This window comes from Bombus bifarius, unplaced genomic scaffold (assembly GCF_011952205.1).
Source record: "Bombus bifarius isolate JDL3187 unplaced genomic scaffold, Bbif_JDL3187 scf7180000008046, whole genome shotgun sequence".
Lineage (NCBI taxonomy): Eukaryota > Metazoa > Arthropoda > Insecta > Hymenoptera > Apidae > Bombus > Bombus bifarius.
Window position 1 is genome coordinate 549,212 of NW_022884412.1, and position 13,516 is coordinate 562,727.

Here is a 13,516-nt window from a genome sequence, read left to right on the forward strand (position 1 = left end):
CTAATGATTGTAAAAATTATATTATTTTACAAAATATTTTTCTTTTCTGAAATCTATCATTATTTTGAATTATTAAATTAAATATTGAATTAAATTGATAAATTTTTCGTAAATAGGAATATAATTTAAAAAATATTATCGTTTCTTTTTATTAACTTTTAGTTTAGAAAAAATATAACAAAACTTCTAATAGTCCTATATTTCTGTTAACAACTATTTCTATGAAGTTGATTAATTAGCGGAAAGTAATATTCCATACAAGTTGCAGTAATATATCTACCAATATCTACCAATATGTTTAAATACTTTTAAATAATTGATCTCATACTTAATATATCAAAATATTCAGGTGAATTCATGCAACTACGTTTAAATGTTCAAATCGCCATGTTGTGACGTATCAGATCATTATGTAGCCAGCTAATGAGCATGCTCGAGAATGTTTTGTATTTACGTTTTCGAGACAGTACGGCATGGAGTCGAAAGATAAAATTGCAAACATACGAGCAAAATTCAAGGATGTTCGAAAATTATTGGATGATCTTGAAAAACACAAAACGAAATACGAACCGTATAAAATAAAATATCAGGCAATCGAAGTATTAAACTCGATGGAAGTAGATCTGACTAACATTTTGATGGATATGCCAGAGGAAGAAAAAGAGGAGGAGATAATAATGCTTGCTGTGGTACACTTAAATCTTGGTTTATTACATGCCGATACGGAAGAATTAAAAACAGGCGAAGAACAATTCATGAAATGTATAAAATTATTGGAAAAAAAAGAGCTAGAACCAGAAGCTGTTTTACCAGTATTAAGCGCTTTGAATCAGCTGGGTATTATATGGTCCCAATGGAATCAACCTACAAAAGCAAAAGACTTTTTAAATCAAGCAAAGAAAATCTATAATGACTTTATAGATACTAACAACTCATGTAGAGACCCCATTAATATGGCCCAGAATTTTGGCATTGAACAAGTTGAATGTGAACTAAGTCCTAAAGATGTGTTAGAGAAAGTTCATACTTTAACGTTATATTATTTAGCTCAGGTATATCGTTCCTTGAAAGATCATCGCCAGTCTGCAATATATTGTCACATGACCCTGTGCAGACAATTAGGTCAAAATGACATTATGCAAGATTTAGATTATATCGATTGGGCACTGAACGCAGCCACATTGTCGCAATACCTTATGGAAAATACTAGTTTTACTCAAGCAAGACATCATTTAGCAGCTGCAACTTACATATTACAAAAATATGAAAATATATTGGAAGAGAAAACTAAAAATAATGGAGAAAGCGAAGCACTTGCAGCTGAGTGGGAAAATTTTAATCACAGAAGTGCAGACGTTGCCAGATGTTGGGCCAAATATGGAATTTTGCTTCTGATGTTATCAAAAGAAAGACTTTTACACAAAACAGAATCAGAACAGAATAATGATCAGTTGAATAGGGATTCTTCAAAGATAATTGATGACCTAAGGTTCAATGTCCTAGAAAAAGAGATAGAGTCAATTGCTAATCAGATTACGGATAAATATTTATTAGATTTTGAAGATGCTAAATTAGTCTTTCTAAATGTTCAAAAATGGTTAGAGCAAGCTAAAACATATTATACTTTAGAAAATCATGCATCTGATCATACATCAATTATACAAGATATTTCTGTAACTTATAAATATTTGGCATTCTTTGAAGAGCATGAAGATAGACAAGCAAAAATGCACAAAAGGAGAATAGACATATTAGAAAATGTTATCAAAGAGTTAAACCCTCAGTATTACGAATCTGCTTGCAGACAAATTTGGATTGAATTAGGAGAAATATACTCTGATATTCTTGATATAAAACTCGACCGCTTACGATCGTCCGATGAAAAACCTGCACCGCAAATGCTAACAAAAATTAATCACTTAGCAAAAAGTTCCATAAAGAATTTTCAAGCGTTTCTCAATTCCTTACATATTCGTAACTCTAGTTCTGATATACAAGAATTTCCTGATGAAATAATGCAACCAGCCTTATTTTCTTACTTCCACCTTGGCAGATTGTACAATAAAATTATATCTCCTGACAAAAACATTCAATTGCAAAATACACAACAAAGTATTAATGCATATAGATTTATAATTGATTATTGTGAAAAATATCCTAAAGCAGCTGAGGTGATGAAAGTAGAATTAAATCTATGCAAAGAATTGGTAAATTTATCGGTACTTAAATCAAATCATTATCAATCAAAGTAAATATGTTACAAGAAGAAATAATTGTTAAATAAAGCTATATTTAATTGATGCACACGTAATTTAATAAGCTGTTCAATTTAACATTATTTGTGTAAATTGTGAATTGCTTACAGAGCATTTTGATTCAATTCCACATCTCTTTCACCTCTATTGTTGTGACAAATTTTAATACTCCGTTTTCGTAATTGTAACAATTCCTTCATAATATCATGATAGAATGATAATATAAATACGAATGATATAAAAATGTAGTGTACATTTATTTCATTTTTCTTTCAGATTAAAATTTATATTGCATATTTTAAACAATGAGAAATTATAAATGAATAAATTTTGTTGCTAGTAAAGTTTCCTAGTTAATTTTAATTTATTCTCTTAACATGTAGGATAAAAGGTATGCAAAAACAATCAATGTAATTATGATAAGACAATTTTGTATTTATTTCATATAATAAAAAATCATTTTTTCTCTACTTTTTTACTGGCACCAGTAGCCTTTACTTTCTTAACCTTTTTTTTCAATCTGTAAAACGCAACGGTTCTTATTTTGTTTCTGATCTGTCTTGCTTTTCTTAGCTTAAAGCGGTCAAAATCACTAAGTTCCAAACGCTGAAATTGAATAAAAATGTATCTTAGTTACTATGCAAAATGTAGCTACATATGAGAACATATTCTTTATAAAATATTAAACCTACTTTCTTCTTAGCTTCGACCTTTCTTGCCCACATAGTCTCTTTCCAAAGGTCATTAATATTTGCAGCTTCCCATGCCTTACGTACAACACGGGTGGATCCAGTATATGGGAAACGTATACGGAATTTAGTTAGGTGGAGCTCATTTAACCTCATCTCAGAACGTGGGACATTTGAAGCAGGGCCATCAACCAAAACCTAGAAACATAACTAAACTTTAATATACAATATTTATTATATCTATAAAAGGAAACAATTAAATATTTTGGCATCAGTTAAAGCATAATGACATCAATTAAATATCAGTCGGCAATTCCTATCAAGATATTGGATCATCATTGTATTACTATTTAAAAAACAAAAACCCAATTTTGTACAATATTAAATATTTCAATTTAACATTTAATAAAAGATATAACATATTTATAAAATTATCTTACCCGATTTTGATCGATGATGTCTACAATAGCAACAAGTTTACCCTTGTACGGGCCATCGCTCACATAAGCGACGCGACCAGATTCTACAAACCTTTGGAACGGCTATTGAACAAAGAAACAATCCCATTATTTTAATAATAATGAACAATTATCATATTACAGCTAAATTTTATATAAGTTATTGTCTGTATAGGTATAAACAATAATTTGCAACACACAAATACAACTACCATGTGGCCGAAAACTGTGATAGATGTAAGGTTATATCAAATAATTTTTTAGATTTCTTATACATTGTCAAAAATAAATAAATGTAAATTAAACTATATAATGTACGTAGAAAATTTTCTTATTAAAACAACACCCTTTATATATAAATACTATAAAATATACGTGCAATGCACGCCAAATTTAAAACCACACTTCACTTACCATGGTTTACCGGAAACGAAAGACCAATATAATCCATAACCGGATAAAGCATTGATGATATCAACTGTTGAAAGTAAGTTGTCTCTATTAAAATTGTCTTACAATAAAATTCCCTAGATGTAGCATAAGTAATCCCCAAATACATATTGGATATAGTTCCTAAATTTACAGCATTAAATCGCATTTTTGACTTTCATATATACTATGTAGTCGATGTGTGATCGAGTCGGTACTGTACTACTTCAATTCCTAGGACACGAGATCTTATAATTTCGTTTGTGATGACATAATTCTTGTGCGAAATAAATATTTCTCATCACAAAATGTTTTATAGTTATATTTAAAAAGATACAAATATGGCTTTAACACAAGTTGATTCTACAGATTATACCACTAAATTTGATTGCATAGTAGAAAAACTACTTGTATTGACAAAAAGGAAGAAAAATAGTGAAACAAAGTTGATCAACAATTACCTTTATGATCTTAATAATCTTGATTATCGATATTTGACAAGTTTAAATAATGATGTAAGTTTAAACAAACAATTTAATTCATTGTAATTAATTTTTTTAATATATAATATTTATTAAAATATGTATCAAGTAATTTAGCTTATATTAGTTGATTGTTAGTTTAAATCAAAACATAAAAACATAATATAAAAATTGCTGCTTTACTTTTCAATAACATTTTAGGCAGTGCAATTGCTGATTGAACAATTATGTGTTATCATTACGCCTGCAGAAACTGTTTTGATACAAAATTTTTGTAAACTATTAGTCAATATAGCTCAAAACAATATTGAGCTTCAAGAACAAACATTTATATATTGCAACGAATGGATTATAGAAGTTTTTAAATCTGCCTTACCAATTACGCATAATAATATGCTTTTAACCTTAAAAAGTTTATTAACAAATAAACAATTTGGTAATATTAATCATGTAGGTACAAATTTTTTAAAATTATTTTATATCTATAAATGAAATATTACAAATGCATAATATTTATAACAATACATATTATTTCAGTATTTGAAATTATTAATTGAAGATGATCAGTTACTAAAAAGGTATTTAAATCTATCTCATGTACAATGGTCTGAAATTCACTATAGTGCAATTAGTTGTTTAGAAGGAATTTTAATGAGCTATAATAGCACTTTCATAGCAAAAGAATTGATATATATCATTAAAGATATCACACTAGATATTGTTTCTTCTTCTTTATATTTAAATGACAATAAATATTATCGTACGAAAGTGAGTAATAAATATGGAATAAAAATTAAACTGTGTAGTTTTCATTATCATTATTGGTAAATTAAATTTTTAGATATTATGTTCGTGCTTACATATTCTGCAAATAATAACAGTTAATGAAATGTTGCCACATTCCATTGATTTCATGGGAGAAATTTTGGGAGTAGTGCAAGCATTTTTATTTTATGGTCTCAAGGACTATCCTCCCATAAAACCACAGCTACTTCGTCCTGCAGTAATGAATCTTCCAGAACGAATTCATATAATTCCTAAATGTAAGAATTTGAAGAATCACAAAGCAAAAGTAAGAAAACTACCAATTAAAAAGGTTGGTACTGAAGTAAAAAATAACACTGTACCAGAATGCAAAGGAGTTAGCTTATATTCAAGTGATTCTGATACCTCAGATACTGAAAGTAATAATTCTGTCTTTATGGATTCTAAAGTAAGATTAGAATCTGTACGGTTACTGCAGGTACTCGTTGAAAATTCACCAAGTCGTGAAATATTTGGATTTTGGCCACAAATTGTTGCCACTGGATCACGAAACAATGCTAGAGTATTGACTAGAAGTATTTTAAAGGAATGTGTATCTAAAGTGAAGCAACATATGCTAAGTACACTAACAGAATTATTGATAGATGCTAAACCTTTTCTAATGCATGCAGAAGATGTCCATCATACATCTTTTATTACCTTTTTTGGCACAGTATGCCTAATGATAAAAGAATTGCATTTCACATTATGTTTGATTTTAAATGGTGAAACAAATGTAGCTGTTTTAACCCATGGTTTAAAATGTGCTGCTGCTTTAGTTCAAGGCACACCATATACACGTTTGAAAACAGGACTTGCTACAAAATTAATGAGAAATTGTAGACCATACATATTTCACAAAGGTATTTCTATTGTTAATATATCTTCTTATTCAAAAATAAAATTTTATATTTATTATGTCTTACATAGATCCAACAGTTCGTGTTGCTGCACTGTCAGTTTTTGAAGCTATTGCTTCCTGTGATCCAGTAACCCCAGAAATATTTGAAATACTCGTAAAGCAATCTGATGTAAACATAGCATCAGATCAACCTGTGAATATTTCAGTTAGTGACAATACAGAAGAAGATGAAGAAGGAGAAGAAGAGATAGATATTGAAGATCTAAAAAATAATTTGATAAATGAATACAATAATGAATTATTCAAAGAAACAAATATTTGTTTTTTAATTCATGTTTGTTTGGAAAATATATCAAATAAGGTATACTTACATTTTAAGCTAAAATTTTACATGAATGATATAAAGCATAGAATTTTTTTGAAAATAAATAATCATGTATCCAATTATTTAGACAATGAGTACACCTGTTCGTCTTCAATCACTAAAATTAATTGGTAGAATGGCATTTAGTACTGGAAGTCTTGTGTTTCCACATACAGAGTTAATTACAATGACTTTAGTAGGAATCATACAAGATTCTGAAACACAAATAATCTTACACTCTTGTCGGGCTCTAGAAATTATGGCTGGTTGTCTCATGAATATTGATTCAGAGGATAAAAATGTTTCAGTATTTTGGAATATTATATTTGATCCTATAACGTCCCTTCTTCAACATCCACAAACAATAATAAGAGAAGCTGCATGTGATTGTCTAGGCAGTATTAATTCTATTATATTTGCCCAACTTCAAGTGAGTATTTATATAAAAATTGTATTACTAAAATTTATTATACATACACATTTCATATAAACTTTTTTTTAGAGACAGAAAGCAGTTCTAATCATTACAATATTATTTGGCGCAGTGCATGATAAAGAAAGTGCTGTAAGAGCTGCTGGATTGCGAGCATTGGGAATGTTAGTCACATTACCTGCATTGAAAGAAGAAACTGGATTTTTAATGGATTTAGCTGATATAGTTTGTTTATCTGCTGATGATAAAAATCTTGGCGTTCGTATTAAGGGCGCCTGGGCATTAGCTAATTTATGCAATTGCCTCTCTAAAGAAACGTTAGTTATAAACATATTAAATAGTTAATTAATATCTTTTATATTTGCTTACAACTTAATTTTTTCTGTCAAAATAAAAAATCTGTCCTTGTAGAAATCACGAAGAAGTAGAACCTATTCCTTTGGAAATGTTATTACCACAAATTTATCAAGTCAGTATTAAAGCATCTAAGGACAATGATAAAGTAAAATGCAATGCTGTTCGGGCTCTTGGAAGTATTCTGTACTTATGTCCTAACAAACATATACTGAAAGACACATCATCAGGATTAAAGGCTCTTATAAATTGTGCTACTGTAGGAAACGATATGAAGGTACATAAATTAAAAGATTGTTATTGCATCAATAACTCTTTTATTGCATTATTAACTGTTATGTTAATTAAAGGTTCGTTGGAATGCATGTCGAGCTCTGGGATTAGTTTTAAGTAACAACCCAGATAATATATTACAGCCATCTTGGCGGGTATGTAATGAACAGAATGTAAATTCTTTAATTTTTTTATCATAATAAATACAATTTTATTGATTTAGTAGGATCAGGTGTTTCCTGTATTGTGTAACTTAATTTGTGATAGTCCGAATTTTAAAGTGCGTACTAATGCAGCGTGGGCATTATATTCCTGTAACTCATACGGAAAGTATATTATAACTTTATGGAAGAGTCTTATCTTAGCTTTTGAAAATTCTCAGCATGTACCGAGTTACATCGAATATCCTCACCGTGACGCTCTTATTCAACAGGTAATTAAATATAAAATTATAGGTAATTACTAAATAATAAATAATATTAAATACTAAATAAATTCTAGCATAGTTCATTAAACATTAGTCTATCAATATCTTCAATATATGTTTTTAGTTATGCCTTACTCTTAGCCATGTGGCTACTTGTACAGAAGTGTCAGATTTGCAAAATCTTTGGACAGAAATAAGCGAACATGTAGATGATGTTTCGAATTATGTGAAACAGTTCCAGGTATGATTTTAATATATCAATCAATAAAAAATTAAATTTTACAGAATCAATATCTAAATATTATTATATCATTTTTACAACCTTTCCATATTTTAGGAGATCATTGTGCCTGAAAAAATGGGAGATTTAATAAAGGCAAAATCTCAATTAGAAAAATATATGAGAAGTGCTTCCTTATTAGAAGAACGAAAGATTGCTCAAGTCTTAGCAAGTATTTTTGAAAGAACTAAGAGATATGACAACCTAGATAGTGTTGTCTTAACTTAACAATTAACAAAATAATAAATTAATTGTATATTAATAATACATATTCATGTGCATCCAATATTTGAAATTCTAACAATAATTGTGCCGAAAACATACATACGTGTTTATTTACACAATATATAAACATGTACGTAAGTATATAAGCATGTATGTATATAAACGTGTAAAGATGTACATACAGAATATTAAAGCGCAGATTAAATTTATTTAACAAATATGTTCTTCGAATTTTTTTAAAAATAAAATTTATATATATAATAATATATTCTTATTACATGGCGTCTTAATTTAAATCTTATTTATCTTTGCTAAGAAACTGAATTGTTCATATTTACACATATTTCCTGCACCATTAACTTCATTCTTATTTATGTATTTACAGGAGTATTCGATTGTTTAGACTGATTCTCATCTAAATTTATAGAACTTGTATCTTTAACTTCATTACTAGATATATTTTGGGCCTCATTATCATTTTTATCTCCTGTCTCTTCTTCATCTAAACTTTCTTCATCTGAATCAGCATTTGCACTTTTGTTATGCTGTTCTACATTTCCAGTCTTCATCTTTTTATTTTGTTTCCATTTCTGTTTTTTCTTTAATCTTTTTGCTCTTTTCTTTGCAGTTATTTCCTCAGCTATTCTTTTATTTTCTTCAATCTTTTTGTGGTATTCTTCATCTAAAAGCTCCTAGTGGAAACATTACAAACATATAACAAAATTATAAAAGTTAATAATGTAAAGCAAGTAAATTATGAAAATAGCTTCAGTTACATAAATTTACATTTTATAATTATTTCTATTTTACCTTGTGACCTTTTTCTTGAATAAATTTTTGCCTTGCATATTCTTTACGCCTTAAATGTCTGTATACGTGAAATTCTCCACTACCAGCACCAGCACTGCTACCCATTACATTACGAACAAATTCTGGTACTGTAGGTGTACTTTTAGCTTTAGGCCGTTCTGGTAATATGATAGGCTTTTCCTATTGCAATAAATAAACATTTTATGATGATAATCTAGATATCCTATATACATCTAATCTTTTTTTCCTAATCTTTCTAGGTATCCTACATATGAAAAAATAAAATATTTCTGACACCCATGTTTTTAATATTCGTTAGGATTAGAATTAAAGAAAAAAGACAACTAAGATTGATTTTTTAATATTTCGATATATTTACCGGATTTTTCATTAATTTTTGAAGTTTTAAGCGTTGCAAATCAATTGCTGTCTTTGCAACAACAGGTTTTTCTTCTTCTTTTTCTTTATTTTCTGACATTATAATATATTACCAAAAAAAAGAATTTTAATTCAATCAATTTTAAACTAATTCACAATTCTTGTCAAATGGTAACAGAGAGAGAGGTTATGTACATGATAATAAAAGTGAAATATGCAGAAAACAAAATCGATTTAATTACATCGATTCCAGATATACACAAATTTAAAAGTATAATCGTATAATTAGTCTTATAAGAAAAACTTTAAATCATAAATATATGTATTAAAAAATATTTAAAAAAATTTTAGGTATTTTTGTATATTTATATCTTTGATATATGTACTACAGTACATTATATTTTTAATAATGCTTCCAATTTTATTTTTAATTTTATTTTTATTATAATTTTTGTTATAAATGTTAACTTTCGTACTTTATTCATAAAATTTTGTTTGCTATATTTTTCTACATGATTCTAAAAAACGTTAAGTGCTACTTTTTAATAATTACATGTACACATATAAATCACATATTTTATTTAAAGTAAAGTTTATCTTCTTAAGATTTAACTACCTATAATTAATAATTTTTATTATATTTATTTTGGCAAAATTTTATGATATATATTTATATATTACGATATATTTTTATATTATGATATATTTTTATATATTACGTAAATGATATGTTATATATTGTTATACTGAAAATACTTGTTATAAAAAAAGTAAAAATGTTTAACAAAATTTTTAGCTGTGACTACAGCAGAATTAAATTATTTTCTTTAGTGAAATTTTTCTCTTAGTGACAGTAGTAATATGTTACCAATAATTCTGAAGCGATCCAGTTGGTAGCAGTAATAGTAGCAGAAGGCTTTCAATATTGACGCACATTGACGCTTATCAAGAATCCTATAATCGCCGAAAACTGAAAAAAGATCTGCTGTCAAATTCGAAATAATTTTCACAAAATAAAGCATATTATTATATATCTTAGGAACAATGTCAGAACCCGTAATAGATGAAAGGTAATTTTTGAGCAAGGTCTTATAGTAAATGTATTTTCAATGAATATTCCATTTTTTTATTATATATTAAACTATTTTATAGAGTAACTGACGAAATTGAAGCACTAAAAGCGATATTGCTTGACGATGAATTAAATATAAAAGAAAATGACAGGTAGGTTTTTTTAGGGAATGTAATGTTTGTAACCTAATAAATGAACTAAATCAATTGTCATTTTGAGACTTTCAATTATTATAAATTATAGGTAATGTACCATTAGAAAATGTTATTTATGATTTAAATATTTGTTCCATTAACAAAGCATTTTAAATTTAATATTTATATATGTACTTATATAGGAAAGGAAGAAATTTTAACAGTAAAGTAAAGTAATATAAAAAATATAAATAATATAAAAGAATATAATATAAGAATATTTATCTTCATACAAATGTATGAAATTGGAGGCTTAACAGATATTCCTTAATAACACTGTCAGTGTTATAATTTTATACAATATCATATATTGATTATATTAGTTATTATTTGTTAGAAGTATTTTTAATTATATATATAATATATATTATATAATATATATATATATATTTAGTATTTGTAAAATAAAGAATTTGATATTTTTAATACTCTATGATTTACTTATATTTATTAATCTTTATAATAAATTCTCATTGAACCACAAACTAACTGATATTAGAGAATTTAGAAATTTATGTATTGTGAAAAATCAATGTTTTTTCAGAGGTGAACCAGAATGTATTGAAACTGTGTTATTTCCCTCAACTGGTGAAGATTCACAGTCTCAATATGTTTGTGTAACACTGATTGTTCAGTTACCTGTGGGATATCCTGATATATCACCTACTATTAGTCTCAGAAATCCCAGAGGTTTAGATGAAAATACAGTGAGGCTTATGCAATCAGATGCAGAAGCAAAATGTAAGGATTTCATAGGTCAACCAGTTATGTTTGAACTCATTGAGGTATGTATCACATATTAGAAAGTGTTCTATGAATAATAAAATATGTTGAAGTATACATTGAGCTTGTGTAAAATGTATGTACAAGAGTTACATTTAAATTTTATTATATTGCTATTCAATTTATATCAGAGTTACTTCAGGAGTTTGTAGTGTTTCATTTATTATCTCCTTTAGATATTATTATGTTATATTATTGTGCTTTTGTAACTATTATTTTATTGGCTATATGCTATGTTTTGTATCTATGCGATATTATTATAACAGTTAATAAGAGAACACCTTACAAGAAGTAATCTTCCAACGGATCAGTGTGCCATATGTCTGTATGGTTTTCGGGAAGGAGATGAATTTACAAAAACTGAATGTTATCATTATTTTCATTCACACTGTTTAGCAGCACATGTTGCTGCTGCAGAACGATATTATAGAGAAGAACAAGAAAAATTGCCACAATGGCAACAAGATGCAACAAATAAATTCCAGGTATACCAATATGTAGTTATGAATATGGAACTAAACAAATTTGTGACAGTCCTAGTTACCATTAAACATAACATATTGTTTCAGGCCATATGCCCTGTGTGTAGAGAATCCATCAATTGCGATGTAGAAAGCCTATGGTCTGCTCCACCTCCAATTGATGTTGAAGCTGCTATTGATTTTTCAGTAACTGCAGAGCTGAGAGAATTACAAAAACAAATGGCAGCATTATTCTTAAGACAACAACGGAGGGGTGGTATAATTGACTTAGAAGCCGAAGGTGTGAAAACATTGGTTAGAACAGAAGATGAGCCAGGTGCTACTACTGAAGGACCCAACCCTCCGGGAACCAGTTTAAATGCATATTCAAATCAAAATATGCAACCTGTTGATCATATGGTATGTTTATATGTTAAAAATAATGATAAAGATTGTATTGACAAACTAAATAGTAATTATATAGAACTTTTACATAAATTTTTTACTTGTTAATGAAAAAATATATAATTGATAATATGTATCTAAAAATTCTAATATTTATAATTTGTAATTTTTGTTTTTTTAATTTTAATACTTTAATAATAAAATATTTCCTTCAGCAAATGCCACAATCAAAACAGTCCTCACAGACACAAAATCATGCTCACTATCAATCAAGGCAACTACATCATAATTACCAAGGTCATAATAACCATGGCCATCGAAACAGAGGTCGTGGACGAACTCATTATCGTCGTCAATTTGACAGAGTTAGGCACACGGAATCTACTCCCAGATGACAATGGGTTCGAGATAAATTATTTACTGTCTGGTCTTCTATTTTGCTAAGTGTATACAATAATATGAACAGCATTAGTAGCATAATTGTGTATGTATTATATAATAACTGTTTAATTTCAAATCACTTTTATGTACTAAAATTATAGGTTTCATTGTTCGGCAACATTCCCGTTATAGCGGTGTATAAAATGGGATATGTTGAGACTTCCAATCCATTAAGACTCCTGAAGCCATGGTGCTCTTTTAAACGATCTACAATCGTACAAAAGTTAGTTCTTTTTTTAAATATAAATATGTATACAGAGCTGTAAGTACTGTAGCATATTACAAACAAGCAAAAGAAAGAAAAGATACCCAATCAAAATGTTATACTAAAAATATTTTATACCAGTCATTTAAAATTTAGCAGTCTCGGAGTATAAAAATAACATGTATCACTTTCAAATTAATCATTTTTACATAAATTTCATAACTTACAATACTCATTTATTAAAATTTATTAATATAAAAATTTATTAATAATATAGATTGTACTATATAACAGAGCAGACATGGATCAGTGTTTAAAGAAATACCTGTTCATTCCTTTTAAAGGAATCGAAAATTTCACTTTTGCTCTATGCATATATTCAGAAGCAATGTAAATCTTTAGAAAAAGTATGTAATGCTATTATATATCAAG

General features: G+C 27.8%; 5 protein-coding genes across 8 annotated transcripts; 3 read left to right on the top strand and 2 right to left on the bottom strand.

Moving 5' to 3' along the window:
* The first annotated feature begins 434 nt into the window (after window positions 1-434).
* LOC117207825 (KIF-binding protein) lies at window positions 435-2,311 on the top strand. Its single transcript, XM_033448440.1, has one exon. The coding sequence runs from the start codon at window positions 474-476 to the stop codon at window positions 2,250-2,252; it is 1,779 nt and encodes a 592-aa protein (XP_033304331.1). The 5' UTR covers window positions 435-473; the 3' UTR covers window positions 2,253-2,311.
* Window positions 2,312-2,666: 355 nt separating this feature from the next.
* LOC117207832 (60S ribosomal protein L14) lies at window positions 2,667-3,957 on the bottom strand. The gene is made up of 4 exons (XM_033448453.1): window positions 3,817-3,957; window positions 3,385-3,486; window positions 2,948-3,142; window positions 2,667-2,861 (listed from the first exon to the last, which is right to left on the bottom strand). The coding sequence occupies exons 1-4, from the start codon at window positions 3,817-3,819 to the stop codon at window positions 2,712-2,714; spliced, it is 450 nt and encodes a 149-aa protein (XP_033304344.1). The 5' UTR covers window positions 3,820-3,957; the 3' UTR covers window positions 2,667-2,711.
* Window positions 3,958-4,039: 82 nt separating this feature from the next.
* Window positions 4,040-8,396, top strand: LOC117207824 (HEAT repeat-containing protein 6). 2 transcript variants are annotated; one of them, XM_033448438.1, is made up of 12 exons: window positions 4,040-4,346; window positions 4,515-4,763; window positions 4,851-5,081; window positions 5,155-5,980; window positions 6,048-6,340; window positions 6,432-6,773; window positions 6,846-7,093; window positions 7,188-7,407; window positions 7,481-7,558; window positions 7,630-7,836; window positions 7,955-8,071; window positions 8,168-8,396. In XM_033448438.1, exons 1-12 carry the CDS (start codon window positions 4,173-4,175, stop codon window positions 8,336-8,338), a joined length of 3,156 nt encoding a protein of 1,051 aa, XP_033304329.1. In that variant the 5' UTR covers window positions 4,040-4,172; the 3' UTR covers window positions 8,339-8,396. The 2 variants fall into 2 exon arrangements, with proteins under 2 accessions (XP_033304329.1, XP_033304330.1); XM_033448439.1 differs by lacking the exons at window positions 7,955-8,071; window positions 8,168-8,396 and having other exon boundaries at window positions 7,627-7,718.
* A 21-nt stretch (window positions 8,397-8,417) lies between these two features.
* LOC117207831 (PRKR-interacting protein 1 homolog) lies at window positions 8,418-9,747 on the bottom strand. The gene is made up of 3 exons (XM_033448452.1): window positions 9,525-9,747; window positions 9,146-9,325; window positions 8,418-9,027 (listed from the first exon to the last, which is right to left on the bottom strand). Exons 1-3 carry the CDS (start codon window positions 9,621-9,623, stop codon window positions 8,707-8,709), a joined length of 600 nt encoding a protein of 199 aa, XP_033304343.1. The 5' UTR covers window positions 9,624-9,747; the 3' UTR covers window positions 8,418-8,706.
* Window positions 9,748-10,394: 647 nt separating this feature from the next.
* Window positions 10,395-13,253, top strand: LOC117207829 (E3 ubiquitin-protein ligase RNF25). Of its 3 annotated transcripts, none has more exons than XR_004487598.1 (7): window positions 10,395-10,593; window positions 10,676-10,747; window positions 11,334-11,574; window positions 11,839-12,057; window positions 12,142-12,453; window positions 12,654-12,922; window positions 12,981-13,253. XR_004487598.1 is itself a non-coding variant. In XM_033448451.1 (7 exons), exons 1-6 carry the CDS (start codon window positions 10,568-10,570, stop codon window positions 12,831-12,833), a joined length of 1,050 nt encoding a protein of 349 aa, XP_033304342.1. In that variant the 5' UTR covers window positions 10,395-10,567; the 3' UTR covers window positions 12,834-12,839; window positions 12,981-13,253. The 3 variants fall into 3 exon arrangements, 2 of the variants coding, with proteins under 2 accessions (XP_033304342.1, XP_033304341.1); XM_033448451.1 differs by having other exon boundaries at window positions 12,654-12,839; XM_033448450.1 differs by having other exon boundaries at window positions 12,654-13,253.
* The last annotated feature ends 263 nt before the right edge of the window (window positions 13,254-13,516 follow it).